At 41.3% G+C, this 21875-nt stretch overlaps 3 protein-coding genes across 4 annotated transcripts; 1 reads left to right on the top strand and 2 right to left on the bottom strand.

Annotated features, from left to right (window-relative positions):
* Window positions 1-426: 426 nt before the first annotated feature.
* LOC116842253 (testis-expressed protein 47-like) lies at window positions 427-2284 on the bottom strand. The gene is made up of 5 exons (XM_032811183.1): window positions 2060-2284; window positions 1344-1750; window positions 1044-1154; window positions 814-972; window positions 427-633 (listed from the first exon to the last, which is right to left on the bottom strand). The coding sequence occupies exons 2-5, from the start codon at window positions 1467-1469 to the stop codon at window positions 454-456; spliced, it is 576 nt and encodes a 191-aa protein (XP_032667074.1). The 5' UTR covers window positions 1470-1750; window positions 2060-2284; the 3' UTR covers window positions 427-453.
* Window positions 2285-2473: 189 nt separating this feature from the next.
* Window positions 2474-6320, bottom strand: LOC116842252 (nucleoporin SEH1). 2 transcript variants are annotated; one of them, XM_032811180.1, is made up of 6 exons: window positions 5889-6320; window positions 5621-5777; window positions 5271-5532; window positions 4774-5007; window positions 4410-4685; window positions 2474-3455 (listed from the first exon to the last, which is right to left on the bottom strand). In XM_032811180.1, the coding sequence occupies exons 1-6, from the start codon at window positions 5997-5999 to the stop codon at window positions 3278-3280; spliced, it is 1218 nt and encodes a 405-aa protein (XP_032667071.1). In that variant the 5' UTR covers window positions 6000-6320; the 3' UTR covers window positions 2474-3277. The 2 variants fall into 2 exon arrangements, with proteins under 2 accessions (XP_032667071.1, XP_032667073.1); XM_032811182.1 differs by lacking the exon at window positions 2474-3455 and having other exon boundaries at window positions 3723-4685.
* A 2796-nt stretch (window positions 6321-9116) lies between these two features.
* On the top strand, window positions 9117-19548 carry LOC116842259. Its single transcript, XM_032811189.1, has 21 exons — window positions 9117-9412; window positions 9966-10182; window positions 10418-10630; window positions 10854-11079; window positions 11385-11452; window positions 11538-11655; window positions 11735-11836; window positions 12031-12143; window positions 13635-13846; window positions 14310-14394; window positions 14481-14771; window positions 15409-15565; window positions 15841-15941; window positions 16149-16277; window positions 16360-16585; window positions 17075-17244; window positions 17606-17840; window positions 18179-18322; window positions 18650-19003; window positions 19186-19234; window positions 19352-19548. Exons 2-21 carry the CDS (start codon window positions 9998-10000, stop codon window positions 19546-19548), a joined length of 3375 nt encoding a protein of 1124 aa, XP_032667080.1. The 5' UTR covers window positions 9117-9412; window positions 9966-9997.
* Window positions 19549-21875: the final 2327 nt, after the last annotated feature.

Raw genomic sequence — 21875 nt, 5'->3', positions numbered from 1 at the left:
TAAATCATGCATCTTCTCCTTCAGTATATATTCTTAGAGAGCAGGAATTTTTCAACTTGAAAACATTAAAAAATTGTCATCTTTCACGAGTTCATATTAGAAAAAATGATCGTCCCCCTGTTAGTAATGATTAATTTTTAAGAAACGTTATCATATATGCGTATTGTTTAAGAGATATTTTTTCTCAACTTTTCCCTTTTAACTCCCTTTTTCCTTTTTTCCCTTTTAATTTTTTAAGTATTGTCGACAGAGATATGATAAATATTACTGTAAGTATTCACCATAAAATTTTATAAAAAAAAGAAAAACGTCTCGTCACAAAATTGACAGACATTTAAAAAAATAATTTTCTTCAGATTTTAATAAATTCTTCCCTAAAGAATTTAAATTCATCAATGATGAGACATATCGATTGTGTCCCGAGTTTTCTCGAAAATAAATCCGCGCGTATAATTATATCTCACCGTCCCAAAACTCGCTTGGCGATACGTCCGAGTACATTCGCAAACGATCCTGGACGGTCTCAAGAACGGGCGATTCCACATGCAAGAGGAATTCAAGGATCGTGCTCTCCGGTAGGTATCGAGCCGCCCTGCTTCCAAAACCGTGCAACGCGTCTCGAACGTCGATCGACTGTAAAATCGAATGAAATCGCGTCACGAAATCAAGCGGAGAAAAGATTTTCATGCGGTCTCAGTTTGGTATCGGATTGAGAATCTGTCGAAAAGGGATTTCTCGAAGCTTCATTGGAGTTTTACTCGACGTGTTTGTAATCCTCCAGATTTCATTTCAATTCTTGAAAATTTCACGAACCTTTTCGCACATAGTGTTCGCTATATATTCGCATAACATGTATACTTTTGTCAAGCAGTTAGAGACTTGTTTCTGAATGTATTCTAATGTGTAGCCTTCTAATGATCCAAGTAACGTGGGTGGTATCGTGTACACGTGACACCAATCGCTAAAGAATCTCTGGAAGCACAATTTAATCATGCACGATTATTTCGCATAACACGCATCACACATCACGTGGGATCACTGACTTGATAAACGTGATGATACGAAGACAGAGGAATCGCCTTTCCCAATTCGCATTCGTCGTTCTCCATGGCGTACATAAGCTCGTAATGCTTGTAAATAATATCCTCCCACGCCTATCAGGAATTCAAGTTTCAGTTTCGATATTCACAATTTGCACTTTGCGAATAAATGGTATCGTAACCGAGAAGAAAAATTCGGATTGGATTGATAATATTTGAAAGAGTGAACTAATAATTTATTGTAGTAGATTTTTTTGTGATAGAACATTATATAATATGGAAATGTAGAATATCGCTAAATACCTCTAACACGTGGACATAATACGTCGGATAAATGAGGAATAATCCTGTAACAAGCATGTCACCGTAATCCATGCGTAAATCAAATATAATACTTTCCATTCTCTGAAAACGTAATACAAAAATCATATAGGAAGGAGACCGACTCTAATTATGATTTAAAGTGAGAAAATTTGGATGTAACACGGCGTCAACATATTTTATACTTCCTTTTCGAAAGTCCCGCGATTTTCCGTTGACGTCGCTTGAAAGTATGATGAATCTTTCGCGGAAATTGCATTTTATTCACAATTCGCAAGAGTTTACGTAAAGATACGACGCGTATGATTTACGACAACACCCACCTTTGACAAAACTTCATAAGCTCCGTAGTATTCCCCGACGTAAACGACTCGCGTAATGTAAGTTTTCTGAAAGAGGGAACGCAGTGTATTCGTTGTGTAACTTGAAAGAAAAAGAAAAACTTAAACGAACTTCCAAGGAGTTGCTTAATAGCTCTTTAATGTTATATTTCCATGTGAATTTCGTCAAGTTTGTATCGTTTGTATTTACGTCAAGAATAAATAACACGATTTAATCTTATGAATAATTTCCTGCAAAATCTCTTGTCACGTCATCTGTCAGATTTCTCCAAAGTCCGCGAAAATATGTAATGCTCGTGTAAAACTTTCAGTTTTACGAACAAGTCTCGAATCGTCTAATATTAAAACGGTACTTACACGACCCGCGGCGCGAAGATTGCACCGCACCACGTCTAAGAGGCTTTTTCTCGTTGGTTCGGTTATGATATTCATTGGCTTCTGAAATATCGATTATGCTTTACATATTTATATACATTAATTCTGCAACGCGCTATTTTCAGTTTTAGTATCGGAACTTCGCCCTCCATATGAAGGCAAAACGTCCGCGCATATAAGATCTTCGTGGCTGCGTTTTTTGCTTGGTCACGGAGTTCTTCGTGAAACGACTCGATGAGAGAGCAACGATCTGAATATATCGAGGGAATTGTTCCTCAATGTGAATGTCTCGCTTTGAAACTTATTATATGCAACTACCGTCATTTATCGTAAATTTCATTCATGTATCGTGATATCACGCAGCAAAGAAGAATATCCAGTCGGAAACTATTCGTGTTCATTTCACTCACTTTTATATTTGTGTATTATACATAATTTTTACATTATGTTACAATTTGTATATTTGATTCACGCGCAAATGCGGATGTAAAAATGGGACAAGTGTTTCGTCGAACGAAACGTTTTATTTTCAGCGTTTGTAAGTATATTGGATCACTGTCCCGAAAAAAATGAAAAGTAATAAAGTCTGGTGATTGACAATTCGTAAAAATGTAAACACGCACACGTAATTTCGTGCTTTATAACATCGCACAGCCAATCGCTGTGCTATCGAATAAAAGACAAACAGTACATATAAAAACAACGTTACTTCTTACTGTGTGATAATAAAAATGAAGCGATGTATTCGGATAATTGACCGCGGACCTCCTGAAAAATGCATCTATCAAAAAATACTACTCGAAAACGACGGAATTCTCGCAGATTCTTATGTTGCATCAAGAGAATCTAATCTTCAAACGTCGATAAAAGAATATAAAAGGAGTCTAAAAAATCTCTAAAAAAAAAAAGAAAATAAAGTAAGTATTACGCCGAAAACAGCAATTATCACAATGTGCTTATCGATATGTGACGTCCAAAAGATCAGCACGAGAGATCAATCAGGAGAACACAGTCGAGACTGACCTCGCGGCTTGATTCTGCGACGAACGGCACATTGAATGTTACACGCGCGTTATATCGCGATACCGTAATCGAGTCTGCACAAGTATATCGCGAATATCGCGCTCGAATAATACTTAAAAGATCACGTATTGCGCCGAGAGTAGCGAGCGGATCATTTGTTTCTGTTCTTTCCGCAAATTATTTCTTTGCTTTCGGACATTCTAAGATCGGCGGTGGTGGCGGAGTCGGCTCGCTGGGATTACCCAACCACACGGATTTACTAAAGCGACCCTTTATAACCGGCGGTTGCCACTTATTACTGCACACGACGGTAGCTGTCGGCTTCTCCGCCGTAACCGTGGCTATGCTTACAGTCCTGAAACGGTAACAAAGATTATTCAGAGACGCGGCGAGAGTGTAGGAGAGACCGCGCGCCATTAACGACGCGGTATATAAACGCCTAAACGAACGGGAGTGAAGTCTCACGCAGAAAACGTGATAAAATGCGACAAACAAAAGACCCCACCGCATTCCTCCCCAGATACGATTGAAAAGATTTCAGAAATAAACCATTAACTATCGCGGTGACGAGTTCAACCAAGCCATAGAATGAGGGAGGAGAAAAACGAAAAAGTATTCAAAATGCGATACAGAAATACAGCGTTTATTAATTAATTAAACGGATTAAATTTCAATGCATGTGTGCCCGTACGTCTATGTGTTACAAATCCCTTGAGCGTCATTTGTCTCGCGACAAACTCGCGAGTATAAGAGTATTTGTTCAAATTTCGACATACGATCACCTTCTGTTTGATTTTAATTGCACCTTATTTTAATTATATTCGATCTCAACGACCGAGTGCACATCCGTACAATAACGCGTATCCTCAAAGACAATCTTATTCTACAAAAATGACTTCTGAAATTTCCAGTTAACAACGCGAGACAGGTGTGAGCTGACAGAACGTCTCAATAAGAGCAGTGCAGAACAGCGTTATGCGTTATGCGATGTAAAAAGTAACATAAGCGTCCAGCACTTGCGACTACGATTCGAGACCCACGTTACATTGACGCGAATCGCGCAGACATCCAAATTATAAGTGAAACAATAAGCAGAGGAGATCTACGTGGAGAGGAGAGCGGGTTTGTGAATGGCAATTTTTATCGTAACAAAGAGTGTACACCTTGTATTTTCCATTTGGTACAAACGGCGCGGTAGACGGTAAAACGCAAAAAAATAACTGGCAATTGTTTATTCTAGGAATTTGATTAGGTCCTCTAATGCCAAGGCACTTGGTTTGGGTGACTGATGGAACCCAGTTTGTAGTACCTGGTGGTAGACGGCGGCTGTTGCCCGGCCGACGAGCTCGGCGGGGTCGCCGGAGTCTCGGCGTTCTGACCGGTACCGTCTCCTTTGAGAACGGACACGCATTTCCAATTGTTGTTGTAATTGTCCTTCCACAAGCGGACGCAGCCGTCGTCACCGGAACTCGCCAAGATCGTACCCATGACGTTCCAGCAAACACGCCACACGGTACAGTAATGATCGTCAAACTGCGCCACCACGGTTATTTCGTAACGCGACACGTCGTTTTGCATATTGTCCCTTAAAAGAAAAAATATAACGTACGCGAATGGCGCGATCTGCCTGCAATTACCTCTCCTTTACTAGCGTTCGAAACGTCTCTACTTACTGAGTCGGCGACAAGGTAACTATTCGCACATCCTTCGTTGCTATGGCCAGCGTATGATAACTTCTGCCTAAATTGGGAGCGAACGCGATGTCGTGGACGGCATCTGTGATGTTTGACAACGCCTCCGCCTTCGTCCAACGTCTACTGCTTTCAGAATATTCGTAAATAAAGACCTTCGCTCCACTGGATGTATTTATGTCGTCGCTACCTACTGCTATCATGGGCGGATGTAGCCTGAAATACGTTTTAGTCCAATTTTCTTATACATACTGCAATTTTCTCCTATTTGACTTTATATTATGTAACTTGTCATTTTAGTCTTCAACTTCTTATTTTACTTTCACACATTACTTCTTTTTATGTACTTCTTCAAGTTTTCATTTTAGCAAATATATTTAGAGTTTTATTATCTTTTTTATATATTCCACTATCAAAGTTTCCCACTGCATCGGATGTATTTAATTCTGTATTATCTCTTGTGCATTATGCAATAATACCTCGACAGAGACGGATTCCATGTGAGACAACTCAATGAAAGCCTGCAATTGATATCATGCTGTAATGTCCACTGACTCAGATTCATGATATCTGGTGCCTCATATATTCGAATAAATCCATCTGCGTTGCAAGTAGCCAACAAAAGACCCAGGGTCTTTGGTGCAAATTTGACATCTGTGACAGAAGTACGTGAATCCACTAAGTTGGTTCTCTTAACCCAGTGTCTACTCCCACGTGCTCCTGATCCAGAACCTTGGCCAACTATCAAATAATAGGAAGGGGAGTGAGAAGAAAATAATAAAACAATACAACCAAACTCTCCTGTCCCAGAGAAATCAATTCCCAATACCAATTTCCTCCCAGACAGCAGCAGTGCGATCGAATGAGCAGGTAGCAAGAACCTGACCAAATTCTGGATGTGCCCAAGTAATTTTCCACACTGCACCACTGTGAGCCTTCCAAGATGCAGTCAAGTGCCAGTTTCCATGCTCATCTTCGTCCCAAACCTGTCATGTTTCACAGCGCGGAAACAATTTACAGTTTATAATAGTGCTTGTTTTATGAAGCCGATAACAACTCAGGTCTTTAATAACGTAAACCATCGTCATTTATCGTACCTTTACACACTGGTCAGTCGAGCATGTTGCCATTCGCTGACCGTAGAAGTCATAGGCGATATCGTGTATGAGATCTTTATGATCCGCGACGATGCTGTGCGCCTCGAACATCGTGTCAACAAAATAAATCTCACTAATATCACTTGTATTGTACAAAGTTTCGGTTTTCCAAGCACGTGTGTATCACACCGCGCGGTAAAGGTTATGTCATTTCCAGCGGAAATTCGTGAGAGACGTGGGCCACGTTAACCGAGTAAAGTAAGTATTTCGATTAAACGTTTACGTACCGTGTGCAACTTATCCTTAGAACACTATACGTTAACAAATGTCCGTAATACCTGAAATACTCAACGTTGGCGTCATATATAAACTCTCTCATCTAACCTCTTCGCGACTTTCGTTTAACATCTGCACTTTGCACTACACTTTCTGCACCACCTCGTCACTTCTTTCTTTCCCACTCTCTGTCGTCGGACCTCAAACGTATAGCTATCTCATGTTAAAGAAAGCGGATGTGCCCGGTGCGTTGTATGAACTTACGCATGCGCGACGCGAACGGCGCTCCTACAAAGCGCCCATTGTGAATTCAAACAAAGAAAAGGGGTACTGTTAGCTGACCGCACGTAAAACTGTGTTAGAGTTGTTAGAAAATCGATAAAGAGTCCACGAGAGGCATTGTAAATAAATACGTTGAAAACTCAATAAATTATATGCGATCTTATATACAATCCTCCCTCACAGAGAACGAGGCAACATAATCGACAAACTTTCGTTTTTGCAGTATCCCAAAAAAGCAATAAAAGCATCTCCTATCGTAATATGTATACTTCAAACCATTAAATATTAGAAGTTAATAAGTTCAGCGATCGAGAAAACTCGGAAAAGATAGAAACTCTTGATTTCGTAAATCTGTTTCCTCGGTCGGCTCACCGACGATCGAACGAAATTTCGATGAATCATTGCTCGTCACGGAGTTATTTAATTACGTCAAACGACGTTCATTGAAAGATTCTCAAGAAAGCTCGTGGCTCGCGTCATATAATGCTACGAGAGGTATTTATATCGCTGGTAACGGTTTCGGATATCACTTCGACCCGCTCGTTTAGTGTCCGTTATCCGAAACCGACGAGCGACTCGCTCGCGCAGTTGCAAATGCAAGCGTATTCCTCAGGCTATCCCGGCTGATCGTGGGTGCGATCAGGTGTACCGCGATAATGAGCGAATATTTTCGCCGGCCTCACCTCACCATAGTGACACCAAGCGAGCTATCGTTATCGTCAAGTCGGAGCACAATTATCGGATCGTTCCGCGGCGGTATCGTTTCTCGTGTTTTTTTCACGTTTCTTTATTACACGAGAAAATGCGAGCTCGGACTCACTCGCTATTTCGAATTCGACGACCCTACGAATTGACTCCGATTATCGAGAGGATTGTGAGATGAGGATTCAGTTGTTTCTTCTCAATACTTTTCCGCTAAGACAATTTTACGTAGCCATCGCTACGCAGGAATAAAAATCTGCCGTTCAAGATAAGCGAGAAGAAATTCAACGACTGATTGTTATTATTCTCGTTAGATTCGTGAAGCGACGAGTGCCGCTTTTGAGCGACTTTTTGCAACTCGGACCTGCGAAAAATAAGGAAACAAGAGCAGTATCGTTCAGTTGAGGAAAGAAATTAAGATAAAATCGTGCGCTTTTGCGAGAATGCGCGGTAACGACAAACGTGACGTAATATAAGATTTCTCTCAAAATAACGACGCACAAGAGGACGCTCGCAGCGATAGGTTCTCTGGTTTCGTGCTGTCACCTACACCCTTTATCACATTTCCGGGCCATATTATGTCTAGGGCACTTGCATACGGTGTAAATAAATACTCTATATATCGAAGTGTCATCAGGCACTTCAGTCAGTCGTCTTACGGAACGACAACACTTCGCGTCTTGAGTTCAGTGAGGAGGATCGAATTGTGAAACGTCGAAGTAGCTCCACGCCGGGAAAGATGGAAAATCTCGGAGCAACGTTTCCCGCGATTCGGTGAACTTTTCGCCTCGCAATCGTCGAAGACGCGATTGTGCGAAAATCGCCGTGAGATCGATGAAAGTGATTTAGCGTGTCGTAATTCCGCGGAAATACGACTTCGATCGGAATAATTGTGCGATTGGCGTAAATGTGATACTGGGATTTCTCAAATAGTATATATTGTTAGAAAATTCTGAAAAAAGAAAAGTAAAATAGCTTTCAATTATGTGAAATGCCGAGTGACATAAAACAAATAGCGACAAAACCAATGAGGTAGAGATTATAACAGTCACTCACTCGGAAACGTACAATTAATGAGAAATAACGCGACAGTTAAATATATCACCGGAAAAGTTCCGAAATATTTATCACACTTAGTCGAACTTCTGAATTGTACTAATTATTCCGATAATGTAGGAAAGATAATGGCCGCCTTCTTCGAGCATTTCCGCGATAGTCTTGTAAAGAAGATAATTTTTTGTTTTTGCGTGCGACAGGTATTGAACTAGACCCACGAGGTTTCGGACAACCGACACATCCGATAGTGTTCGCAGTTTTAGTGTGGTGATACAACGTGTTTGTGTAAAATGTGCGCATTGTGCTGTCGGTAAACAGAGCGTAAGAACTTTGTAGAGTACTCTTAGAAGTATTATGCTCCGTTTATCCGCAGTACGGTTGCGACAGGATCACCCAGAACCACGGCAGGCAGAATCCAGGCGGGAGAGCTCCTGATGCGTTCGATTTTCGCGACTCCCATATTCCAGCATAACTCAGCCGTGTTGTTGCGAGGCATTATGCTAGGAATATAGGGTATCGCGAATGCTAGAATCTCTGGGAGTAATTGAGCAGTCCCACGTGTCATCACAAGCTTCGCGATAAGGTGCGTGAGGACGCACCTAAGTAATCTTTGAGACGTAATTAACTATTTTCTTCGTATTTGTCGGAGATTAGGCGACGCAAGTGCAGGCGACGCAAAGCGGGAAGAACATCACAGATACTTCGCGATCTATCTATATCTTTTTTTTTTAATTTTCAAGATTGCCTCGCGATAACAAAGATATTCGTATTTCATTAACGTATCTGGCTGCCGCGATAACGACGTCTGTAATCGCAGCGAATGTGATTGCGAGGAGCGTGTCCAGTCTTTCGTCGTGCCGTTTCAACAATTGGAGCTGCGGTCGCTCACGCTGGAACGGTCATTAGGTACGCATTTGCGCAACGTCAAAGAGATATTTCCGCGATTCCCACCGGGGTTATCGATCCCCTCGACCTCGTTACAATTATTATTATTATTGTTGTTGTGCGCTACCGATGCGCATACATCAGTAATATCGTGACGGCAATTCACGCGAAGAATTCGCCGAGCACGGGTGACACGAGTCACGTTATTAATTTCGCGGTCGCGTTCTCTCCCCCGTGCGGTGTCGCAAACGCGTTTCTCGCGCGAATATCTCGGAGGCACGCGATAGAGGAGAAAGGGGTCGAGAAACACCGGCACAATTTCGGTAAGTTCGATTTCACAATGCCGCAGACGATGAGGAAGATGTGTCTCGCACGACGACGGTCGTGCTTGATTATTAATGTCGCGAATATAAACTGGATACCACGAATATAGAAATATAAATAGATTTTACGTAAATCTAATGATCACGTGTAACTGAATAATAACTCTACGAATTTTTGGGAATTTTGCATAAATATTCTTATAACTCGCTGAATTTTAATATCGATTAAATTAATACCAAGCAATTTCGAAAGAATCACAAGTTCATTAATATCAAACGATTAATTAATTAACAAACATTAAATAATACGTGCTAAAATACATCATCACGGGAAAATTGAACGTAATTAGCAATTTAATTTAATATTTGCCTCTCCTCAATCGTGGTTCTGACAACAGAGTAGAGAGAGGGAAAATCGTTAAAAATAGAAAAAAGTCAATCGAGGTCAATCGAGGTCAATCGAGGTCAATCGACGATACCAGCTATTCAGCGTCGAAATTCAAAAGTACACCAAAACTGCTCGCCGAAGCTGTACCGATGATAATTTCTGTAGAAAAGAGGCGCCAGTGAAAATCGACGAAAAAGATGCGCGTAGCGGTTGTCGGCGCCGGTGTAATAGGAGTAACGAGCGCGCTCGCGGTGAAAAGCGCTTTTCCGACCTACGACGTGAAGATCTTCGCCGACGCGTTTTCACCCGACACCACCGGCGATGGAAGCGCTGGTCTGTGGGGTCCTTTTCTTCTCTGTGACACGCCTGCCGAGCATATATAGTGAGTACATCCCCTTTGTGTCCTCCACCAACAAAAAAAACATATCCTGACTACCTGAGGTCGCGCGTAGTCGAAAAAACGAAGGATCGCGTGGAGAAGATTGTCGAGTATTCTCCTCTCCTCGTTATTTTTACATGGGTATAATAAGTGATAAATGAGCCCGAAACGACCTGTATTTTTAACGCTCAACAAATGTCGCGACGATTGATATTCTGTTGAAATCGTATCATGTTAGCCGATGGGCCGGCCGCACTCACCGCTGGTTCGAGCAATTGTGGAAATTCGGATTATCGTCGGAGACCGGCGTCTCTCTAGTGCCTGTAACTCGCGTTACGAGCGGTTACGAGTGCGACACCGATCCGGTATGGGAGAAACTTGTCTATGGCACCCAGAAACTCAGTGACGAGCAATTACGGCGTCTGAACGAGGAGCACAAGTCTAATTACAAGTACGTTCTCATCAACCTGAGGAAGTTGTAAAGTGACGTTTCTCTCCATCTCTTTCGCTTCCACAAACACACCCTATCAGCCCAAACTTTAAGCAATATAATTTGATACTGAATTACCATTACAATCATTCGCTCGAATAAATCGTCTCGTTGCCAGTTATTATTTATTTTCTTCCATTTTTTTTCGTTACGTATTTTACGACGTCGTAATCAACGGTTTCAGAATAGGGTGGCATTTTCTAACGTATACCGCTGAGCCGATTCTACTATTGCCGTGGCTCATGAAAAAGTTTAGTACTCTGGGCGGGAAGACGGAGAGAAGGAACGTGAGAGCGTTGCACGAGTTGGCCGAGGAAGGATACGATTTAGTAATAAATTGCAGCGGGCTCGGTGCACGAGAACTCGTCGCGGATAAAACGGTGACACCTATCAGAGGTCAGGTATACAAGGTAATCGACCGTCCAATTTACATTGCAGCATGTCTCATCCCTTTATCCGTTCGAATTATTGCAAAAGTTTGCAATCGTGGATTCGCTTGCGCTTCAACGCCAACATGGATGTATTCTAAATTCAAGATCGATAAGTTTAACAAGAAACTACTAACTAAAAAAAAATATTCAGAAATTCAATTGGAAAACATCTTTTTCTTTCTTTTTAATTAAAATATCGATAGAATACACATTTTTCTTTCTTTTTTGATACTTTATCATCTCTATGCAGACAGGAAAATTAATTATAGAAGAATCTGTTTAAGGTAAAGGCATCTTGGACGATGCAATGTTTCATGGTGGACGACGACGAGACCTATTACATCATCCCTAAGTAAAGCGAATATTGAAATAATGATGTTCACTTGCATATATCAACGAAATTGTTTTTCTCTTTCTTTCAATTTCTCTATCCGTAGCGTCGAGGACGTCGTGCTGGGAGGCACGCATCAAGAAAACGATTTCGACTGCACCGTTCGCGAGGAGGACTCGAAGCGCATTCACGCCGGATGCTGCCGTGTGATGCCGTCCCTGAAGGTTCGCGAATAAGTTTCTAAAGTCGCGACCGGCCGGTCGAGCAACGTAAATCACGGTTCAATCATAATTTCCATTGCAGGCGGCTCGAATAAGTCGCGCGTGGGTGGGCCTTCGACCAGGACGACCGCGGGTTCGTCTGGAATGCGAAAACCTCCGCACGCCCGGGCGAAAGGAGTTCAAGGTGAATCGCCAGAAAATATTGCACTCGAAGCCGAACGTCGCTGCTGTTGCCTGCACGCACACGTGTATGCATGCGAGCTCTTCTGACAACAACCACGGCGGCGCAAGTCGCGTTTCGAGCGCAATACAAAATTCGGTCGCCTATCCTCGCATATGCCATAATAACTCTCGCTTGTCTCGTGTTTTATACTTCAGGTGATACACAATTACGGTCACGGCGGAAGTGGCGTGACGCTATCCTGGGGGTGTGCCGTGGACGTCGTGGAAATGATAAGGAACTTGAAAGTACCCGAATTAAACTCCAAACTGTAACTCCAGGGACAGAACGAATATAAACTTTTTATCCTTCCTACATTTTTACCCGCATAACCGTGGCTGCTCTCAACCTTCTTCCAACCCTCCGCCGTCAGCGCGCGCCGCGCTACGTCGCACTGTCGAGAGGGTCGTGTCGCTGAATATTATTCCCGCCGGGTTTTCCGTGCTTTTTTAATTGTCGGGGTTGGAATTTTCAGGCCAGGCTTGCATCGGATTCTTGCTCTATATCCCGTAACGAGCGAACACTCGCGGACAAACCTCGTCCCTGTCCAGCGACCGTTTCGCGTCGTCTGTACTTGTTTTCAACACTTGATCGATATCCTGGCAATTCTTACCCTGGGCCCTGGCTGTCGCTTCGCGTAACGACGGCAAAAAGTCAACGTAATTAAACGTCAAGAAACAAGCGTAAACGCGCGCGCGAGAGCGTTCGATCTGCTGCGCAGCAACCTATTTAAAGTTTCGTGTCGTGATTACTTCTGTAACTGCACAATTTCTAAATATGGTCGTCGGCTGTAATTAAAGCACCAAACCGAACTACCGAGATACCTTACGTGTAGACCGTGCCGCAGTGGTCGCGTCAACCTAGACGTCGTCGCGACGCGTGTCCCGACCCAGTCCGATCCCTATCAGTTTCGCCTAGCAGCAGTTAGTGTCTTATCGTCGCCGAGCTTAAACGCGGGAATATCGCGAATATCGACAGGTACGTAGATTATACAAGCAACGTAGGCCGGTTATTATCAGAAAAATCTCCTAATCGATTTTCACTCAAAGAAATCTCCACGAGAGGTCGTTTTTATTTTTCCGACTTTTTAACTTTCTAACATTCTAATATCCTAAACGATTTATTTTATGGCTTCTGGATTGTTTCTGTCTAAAACTCGACATTACTTAAGCGTGTAAATATTATAAATATGTAAATTTTAATTACTGTATATATTGTTAAACTGAATATACTGTGGACACGTAACAAGTAGTGCACGATTATTATTGAGATATTAAGTATTAATAAATTAAATTAATTAATTGTTGTATGAGTCGGCAACATTAGATTAATATTAATTTAAGTGACTCCTACGAATAGCGCTTTAGAATAGTCATAGAGTTGAAACTGAAAAGCTTGAAGATAGCAGACAATAAATAGCGAATGATCTGCGACAAACTTTCGAGGATTGCCTTTGCCAAAATTTATCGACATTTGAGCGGAAGAAGAAAATAAAAACATTATCGATCCACAAACGATTGGGGAAGACGTCACGTGATTTATCGTGTCTAGCTGGGCAAATGTAAATTTGAAAAAGATTAAATTCAGACTGAAGTTAACACTTGATTGACGTCGTTGCCGTCGCCGTCGTCGTTGCGCGCGCGCGATGTGACAGTACGATTAAAAGAATCAAATAATGGAAAGCACCAACCATGATCGTCGTTCAGCACAACGATAACTACTCGCCGGTGATATCACGCGGGTCTAAACATCATAGTTTCAGAAGCGAAGACGCGACAGACGGCGAAAGTGCCAGTGAATCTGACACCAGTTTCGAGGAGCGATCGCGCGAGACCGCGTTTCAAAATCGGAGCTCCGTGGTTTTCGACGATTTCTCGCACGTTTCATCGGTCGCTAACGACAGGATAGGTGTAATCAAGCATGACTCGGAAAATTATAAATGGAAAATTACCATGGGCAAAGGTGAGAATGCAGGTAAGTCCTCATTCGATATTAATAAAAATCTGACAGAACCGAGAAGCTAAATTTCATAACAAATTTTAACGTAAAACACGTTATTTATCTATATGAATAAGAACCGATTTTCCCAATCTCTTGACAAGCCAGTTAACAGTTAAATTATACGTCTGTCTTTGTCTAGTTCGAAAGAAAAACAAAGATACATGTATAACTTAATTGTTAATTAGTGTACCAAGAGAATTGAAAAAGTCGGCCTTATATCTAAATTAAAAAAAGAAACAGATATTGATTGTATTGGAGGAGATCTGGTAAAAAATATAATACAGGATTTTCGCGCGGGTGTAAAAATAAATGGTTGCTTAACTTTGACACAATTATGCCGGAATGAGTTGTACATGATAAAATAATTCAGAGGGGAAAACTGCTTTTGTTATATGTCCAAGTTTACCGCTATGTGAATAAAGAGTTTTCTAAATAGAGCCATTGCACGAAGAAAGTGACACGGAGCGACGTAAGGACGACACAGTGGAAACTTCGGGGACGAAGAAGAAGAGGAAGCGGAGGTACGTCGGCGGAGTCGACTCGATTTCTCAAGTTTCGAAACATTCGTCGTCGCGAACCGAGACTGAAGCTACCGATTGAAAAGCAGATTCTTAACCATCTGTACGAGCAACTGCAAGTACGACGTGGTTAGACGCGTGGCCGCACAGTTCGGGATGAAAGAGGTCACGGAGGACAGCAGCTGGGATCTCTATTGGACCGACCTAAGCGTCAGCATAGAGCGTGCTAAGGACATGAAGAGGTTCCAGAGGGTCAATCACTTCCCCGGCATGACGGAGATATGTAGGAAGGATTTGCTCGCTCGTAACCTCAATCGCATGCTGAAACTGTTCCCGCGGGACTACAACTTCTTCCCGAAGACTTGGTGCTTCCCCGCGGAGTAAGAGAATTCGCTCATTTCGACGGTAATAACGTCGATAGAGAACAACTAATTAACGACACTTGCTATCGTATTCTTAGCTAACGAAGACGAGTTTTTCCGTTCAAATTGAGACGAGACGATTGAAAAAAATATCTTCGTTTGTTCACTAGACACTCTACGTGAATACTTTTTTTTTATGATATATCTTGTCGCGATTGTTTAACGAGAAAAAGACAAAATATTCTCGAACATAGTTTTTAGTATCTAATAGAACTAACTGCTCTATGTTTTTGATTGAAACTCAATATTTGAGTATATAATTAATTCGAGTATTTAATTAAGACGGTAGTATTTGCAGGCGACGTAATAAAATCTCACGTTGCGATTTCTCAAGCTGGTTTCACGTGTCGCAAGACACGTTTCATGTGTCGTAGAGAACACATACGTGGTTGTCGGCCGATCGATCGATCAGAGGCGCTCTTATCTACTTTACAAGCGTGAGACTCGCGTTGTTTTACTTCTTCGAATAGCCGGTCGGGTTTCGAGTCGTAAATTCCTAGGGGTCGCCGTTACGGCGATAAAGAATAATCGATATCTCGCAAATCGACGATGAGAAACGCGTAAGCGGATCGGAAACTCGGATTTTGGATTCCAGTCACGGCGATGCGATGATTTATGCCAAGTCGCGTAGATCAAGAACTTTCATCATCAAGCCGGACACGGGTTGCCAAGGGCGCGGTATCTACCTGACTAAACATTTGAAGGACATCAAATCCAACGAGCGCTTGATCTGTCAAGTGTATATCGCACGGGTATGGAGATACACAAATAATTATACCGTGAAATTATACGGAAAAAAGTTCGTTGCTTATGGAACTTCATTAGTCTTCCAAACAGAAGGAGAAAAGAAAGCAAACTAATTTCATTTTCCACGCGTTTAAAATAAAACTTAAAAGTAATCGCTTTAGAAACTCGTTCGGCTCATTTTCCGATATGTACGTCTACCGTAACCTTAATTATAGAACTTCGCAGTCGCAACGCAAAGCAAGTATAATGCATACAGTCCTTTTTCTTACCACATCCTTAGCCCTTCTTAATAGACGGCTACAAATTTGACCTACGTATTTACGCACTAATCACGTCATGCGATCCTCTCAGGATCTACGTTTACAACGAAGGACTCGCCAGGTGAGGCATGCGTTTGCAATTACTAGATAGAAATCACGTAGAACTAGTAAATATTTTATTCAGAGTATATACACGTTCTAATTAACGGGTTTCAACCATCGCGGATTTTCGGGTTGCGTGCACGTTTACGTATTGTTGATCTTCGTTTTTTAAAATTATGTATCCGCGACGCGCTTACGGGTGATGCGAGAAACGTTACATTTTTAGATTCGCGACGAGCAAGTACAAGGAACCGACCGGTCACAATACCACCAATATGTTTATGCATCTGACGAATTACGCCATCAACAAGCACAGCCGAATGTACATCATCGACGACCAGATCGGCAGCAAAAGGTTCGCGCTTGAAACTCCATAAAATCGGCAAGACCGGTAAAGCGAGTCGAGGGAGGAGAAGAACGTAAATTGCGCTTTACAGGAAGATATCGGTGTTGAACAAGTGGCTGAAAGCAAAGAACATCGACGTGGACGAACTATGGGTCAAGATCGACGAGATCATAATTAAAACCGTGTTCGCAGCGTACCCTGTATTAAAGCACAGTTATCACGCGTGCTTTCCCACGCACGATAAAACGTCCGCGTGTTTTGAGCTTCTGGGATTTGACATTTTAATCGACTGGAAACTCAAACCTTATCTTCTCGAGGTAAATATACGAAAATATACGTATTAACTCTCGATGTACCATCGTGGAATTGATTAACTTAAAGGATTAACTTATTCTATTCAAAGAAACAAGAAATTTTTTCTTTGTTCTTTTAAATCTCTTAGGAAGATATCATGAGATATCAAACTTTATAAACAGAAATAAAACTACTCGAAAAGAAAATTTAAAAACTAAAATTGGGTTCTATGAATTCTGATGATATACTGAGAGTTTAAGAAAGAGGATATCGTCAAATATCTTGTGCATTTTTATGGAGAATTATAAAAATTATTTATAAATGTTATGAGAGAGAGAGAGAGAAAGAGAGAGAGAGAGAGAGAGAGAGAGAGAGAGAGAGAGAGAGAGAACTATTATAAAGAAAGTCCTAGCACGTGCGCATAACAAGTTCTGGGAAAATTTTCGAAAAGAAGCTTTGAAAGAAGATATCTTCATATTCCGTATGGAAAATAATCGATAAATACATTGCAGGTTAATCACTCGCCGAGCTTTCACACGGACGCTCAACTAGATAAGGACGTAAAGGAAGGACTGCTGATGGACACCTTCGATATATTAAATCTACAGCAATGCGACAAGAAGAAGATAATAGAGGAGGATAGGAAGCGTATCAGGGAGCGGCTTCTTCAGGGTATAAATAGGTAGGGTTACAAGTAAATCGAGTACCGAGGGACCACACGATGATTTATAGTTGCGCGATTAATCTCTCGGCACATACGAGTACTGCATCACCGTCACGATTAATCAATCTCTATCGATGTCTCGCGCATGACCTACAAATAGGAAATAAAATTTCCATCTTTTTTACAATTTCGATTCTTTCTCTGTTCCTCTTCAAAGTTAGATTTTCACGGTAAGATTTCTTGCTTTACAAGACACGAGATATTGTCATACGATTGATTGAGCGCGTATGGTATGTGTTGGTGATTAATTTCGCTTTCGCGGGGCAGATAGTGAAAATCAGGTGTTACGATAAACCTACATGTCATGTACAACGTGCAGTCAAACTAACGACGCGACAACTCCAACGAAGGCCGAAAAGAATGAGAACGATTACACACAGCGACAATTTAAGTGGGAGGACGAGCACACGGGCAATTTTCGAAGAATCTTTCCGTGCCCCGACGAGGATAAGTACCGACCTTTCTTCACGCAAAGTGCGCTTTCCGTTTTCCAAGATACGGTGGCGTCGAGGGCGCGAGAGGAAGCATCGAGGATACAGAGGGAGGAGAACGAAGTAAACTTTCCCACCGTTTTACGACATCGTTCTAAAGTCGCGGCGACTAAATTTTCCTCGCGTTAACGTCACGAGCATATTAAAGATCGATATCATCGTTCGACAACTGACGCAGTTGAGAAACGATTCGATACGCGTCTCTATTGAATAATATTATACAAATTTATTAAACGACACTAATAATAATTTTCTATTAAGATAATAAGAAAATTTATAGAAAATGCGTAATGTGTCAATTGATCGTTCGAATTGATAATTCCCGAAATTAAACCGCGTCTCGTCGCTAATTGCTTTTTAAGCTTCTCTTCATCTATACGGATTACTTTGCTACGTTTCAGCTAAAAGTGCGGGAGGAAGAGCGCAAGAGAATATCCGGGAAATGGAGCGAGCACAAAATAAGCCCGGAAAGTCCGAGTGCACCGAAGAAATTGCACTGCACGTTACTGCGACAGGAGAAACCCGCGGGCATATTCAAGAAAAGCGTCAGTGTATTTAATCGACTTATCCTCTAAGTTCAATCGCGTTTTATCTGCATTTTTTCTTGTTGTTCAAAATCACCGAGGAAAACGAGAATTATGTATGACCGTCTGTGTTTGCTTTATTGATGCACCGCTTCTTTTTCTCGCTACTCGTCCATTTAGTCGTGGTTCATTTCAACGACTGCACAACATCGCAGGTATCATTATCGCTTTTCGCAGCGCTTTCCACAGTAATGTACCGATCCTTGCGGGATCTCTCCTCCATCGTTTCTCACGGAAAAGAAAAGCAAACGAGGGAGCGTGTATTACCGTCCTGCTACTTTTTCGCAGATCAATAAACAGGACGTGCAAGGAGCTCCTACCACCAACAGCATTCTATACTCCTTCGAGCCCGAAATCATATCAGAGTCGGAGGAGAGAGAGCGAATCACGGCACTGGCGCAGAGGGATTTTCTCATCAAGAGCTACGGCATGCTCGAGCAGATATACACGGCAATGAAGAGGAACGGCACATTACGACCCGCCGACGAGAGGAAGTATGGGCTGTATGGCAGGCTGAGACACGCGAGCCAGAGCGCGTGTATCTTCTCCTCGCACGGATCCCATCATCGCCGAAACGGCCATCTGGACGGCACGCAAATAGCCGCGGTCCAATGCCAGCAATGTTCTCTCAGAGGAAACGATGTAACTATAGCCGCTCTGCTCTCGTTTATTCCGCGATCTAATATTTCCCCTTATCCCTATATAAACGTTTTTTCCTTTTTTACGCACGCCTTTACGTCCTATGCTTAAAGTGAAACTAACCTTCGCAGGGAAATTCTCGTATGTTGGAAAACACGCGTGTCTGTTTTTCTTTCTCTTTACAGCACAAACTAACGAGACACGAATGCGAGTCTACCAACAAGTCGGATAGAAGTAAGCATCGGCGCCTCGGGGAAATTAAAATTAATAACGTTCAAGTTATTTTTTTTTCCACAAATTGCTTTTAAATATGACAAAGTCTAAAACTATCTGTTATATTTTGTAACTCAGGCTTGAGGATAACTTGTAACGAGGCGCTTGTATACGTCCGTCCGAAAATCCCGCAAAAGTTTTGGATGGAGGATACGAGTTGCAACGATCACAAGGGTCGGGTAACGAAGGCTCACGTCGCCCGAACACTATCCAACACAGTACGTCTACATACGATCGAGAAAAGAGAATCTTTCCACTCGTCCAAGTCTAAGTAAGCTGCGCCAGAGTGCCTTTATCCGTTCTATCGCGATCTAACTTTTACCTATTACGCGAAACTCCAACTTGAAATATATAGTTATATACGACCAAATTATTCCAGAATCGACGTTATCAGCCAACACTGAGCGCGAAGTGGATATATCTCTCGAGATAAGGAGGAAAGTGTCGAAGTAACAAAATAAGAAGAATCTTTATGAATAACGCGAAGATGGTTAGAACGCAAAGATGGTTAGAAGATGATAAGAACGAAGGAAAATTTAGACAGTTATATCGTGAGGACGCACCGCGACATCTTAATTACCGTCATAATTATCTTTGCTCCTGTGGCTACTAATCAAATGAATAATAATGAAATGCATGCTGTGTTGTGACAGAAAATTATAATTTCATTGATTGAATCATGTTATGTATATTATTATATATGTACATATATAAAAGAGATCTCCCGCCCCCACGAGAAAGAGTTAAGAATACTCTGTGTAAATTTTTCATTTCGAGGAGATCGACCCTCGGAACACGTCCCGACGAATCTTAGGACATCTATATTTCGGTTATGAACGGATGCTATTTCAAGGTAGAACAGTAATATAAAAATCAACAATGTATCGATTTGTTATTTAAAGTGCCATATAAATATGTACAATAGATATACGAGTGAACATGTACACGCGTCGCATAAGAGTGTGGGAGTTAGGTACGCGTCGCTGTGTATGTAAAATGGTCACATACGTACACGCCAGTCTATAATACGTATAACAATTTTTATTGCTGATATATATTCTGTATTCACATGATAATAAAAAATAATCTATGAACAATTTGTCGTGTGCTGTTTTTCTTTCCTTGTTTTTTTTTTCTATTTTTCTTTTTGCCTCGTTATGATATTTCGTTATGATTTTTATCCACATGTGTTTTAAAAACGCGTGGTGTTTCTCACCCGCTAACGCCGCTTCTTCTCCTCTCATTCTCTCTTTCTTTCTCTATCTTTCTCTTCGTGTTATCGTTTACTTTTTATTTTTTTATAGTTCTTATGCCGCATTATGTCGGGACAATGAGGAACGGTTCGTTCTCGCCCGTATGACGAGCTCGCATTCCTCAGTGTTTTATGTAATTGAGAATCGAAAAATCCTTGCGCGTTTCACGGGGATAACAGCAGTCCGCAAATCTTTTCCATCTTTTTTTTTTGTTTTATACAAAGTAATACTGCGTACGATACAAAGCGGTGCGCCGAATCTCGGCAACAACGACGACAATGATGACGAAAGAATCGCGCGGTTGCCCCTTTCTTAAATTTCTAAATCGCGGTGCGGACCTCCTGAGTTTTACAATCTTTTCATTCAACTATGAAACTTAACGTGTTTTAATAATATAGTGGCTCGATCCGCAAGATCCACACGCATCGCGACGTTATTAATAATAACATCGGTATCCCCGTTCAAGGTGAATTTGCGCCGCCTACATTTATGTCTCATTTATAAGAACAAGAATTAGTGCGTTATACATTCAACACATTTTACGATCTGTGTATGTGTGAGTGTGTTGTGTGTGCGTGTTCGTGCATGCGTATGTATATTTGTGTAGATGTATGTATATGTATGATGTGTGACTCGTTAACGTGATATATATTATTTACATAAAATCATGTAAGTAATTACGGCGGATATTTGCGCGTCATTTGATTCCCACCATATTAAAGTCTTAGATATAGAAAGGCTTATGTACATAAAGTCAATAGATATTTACGATGTAGCCTATCGTACCATTTATAAAAAGACAACTCAAAGATTGTATATAAATATATATATATATATATATATATATATATAATATTTATATATATATACACATATATATATATATATATATGTATATTTATATTTATATATATGTATATAATGCGAAATATCTCCATCTCCATTTAAAAAGTCGTCACATTTCGGTATGTACATACTTCCGCTGAAAATAAAGGTAACTGTGTTTGAAGGAAGTGCAATGAGACAAATAGTTGGACACGTACGAAATGCATTTGTTTCGAACAAATTTTACAGGGGGAGTTAAGCTCTACCGTCAAACTTATAATTAACTTTTACTCATCGGCAAAACGTAGAAAGCAATTATTATCTCAAGACAATTAATATATATATACAGGGTGTTCGGAAAGTACCGGGACGCCCGAATATCAGGAAAAATATAAGTTTTACAAAAAAATGTTTCAGACAAAAGTTGTGGCGTTTAAAAAGATGTATTTACTGATCACATCAGTTTGACCTTGGGTTGCGTAGCGAAGGTCAGGTCAAGGTCACATTAATTTTTTTAAATGGAA

This window comes from Odontomachus brunneus, unplaced genomic scaffold (assembly GCF_010583005.1).
Source record: "Odontomachus brunneus isolate Ranch 3 - 2012 unplaced genomic scaffold, Obru_v1 Obru_scaffold_023, whole genome shotgun sequence".
Taxonomy (NCBI): domain Eukaryota; kingdom Metazoa; phylum Arthropoda; class Insecta; order Hymenoptera; family Formicidae; genus Odontomachus; species Odontomachus brunneus.
Note: the sequence above shows the minus strand (reverse complement) of the source record. Positions and strands in the feature narration are given on the sequence as shown.

What these genes read in the sequence shown, in the direction of transcription:
- LOC116842253 (XM_032811183.1), bottom strand. Translation starts at nt 1,469, where the DNA reads ATGATTTTTGTATTACGTTTTCAGAGAATGGAAAGTATTATATTTGAT. An exon ending in CGTATCATCACGTTTATCAA is followed by an intron (nt 973 to 1,043) that starts GTCAGTGATCCC and finishes TTGTGCTTCCAG; the next exon opens with AGATTCTTTAGCGATTGGTG. An exon ending in CGAACACTATGTGCGAAAAG is followed by an intron (nt 634 to 813) that starts GTTCGTGAAATT and finishes TCGATTTTACAG; the next exon opens with TCGATCGACGTTCGAGACGC.
- LOC116842252 (XM_032811180.1), bottom strand. Translation starts at nt 5,999, where the DNA reads ATGTTCGAGGCGCACAGCATCGTCGCGGATCATAAAGATCTCATACAC. An exon ending in TGCTGTCTGGGAGGAAATTG is followed by an intron (nt 5,533 to 5,620) that starts GTATTGGGAATT and finishes ATTATTTGATAG; the next exon opens with TTGGCCAAGGTTCTGGATCA. An exon ending in GTTACCTTGTCGCCGACTCA is followed by an intron (nt 4,686 to 4,773) that starts GTAAGTAGAGAC and finishes TTTTCTTTTAAG; the next exon opens with GGACAATATGCAAAACGACG.
- LOC116842259 (XM_032811189.1), top strand. Translation starts at nt 9,998, where the DNA reads ATGCGCGTAGCGGTTGTCGGCGCCGGTGTAATAGGAGTAACGAGCGCG. An exon ending in TCAGAGGTCAGGTATACAAG is followed by an intron (nt 11,080 to 11,384) that starts GTAATCGACCGT and finishes AATCTGTTTAAG; the next exon opens with GTAAAGGCATCTTGGACGAT. An exon ending in AAGAAGAAGAGGAAGCGGAG is followed by an intron (nt 14,395 to 14,480) that starts GTACGTCGGCGG and finishes ATTGAAAAGCAG; the next exon opens with ATTCTTAACCATCTGTACGA.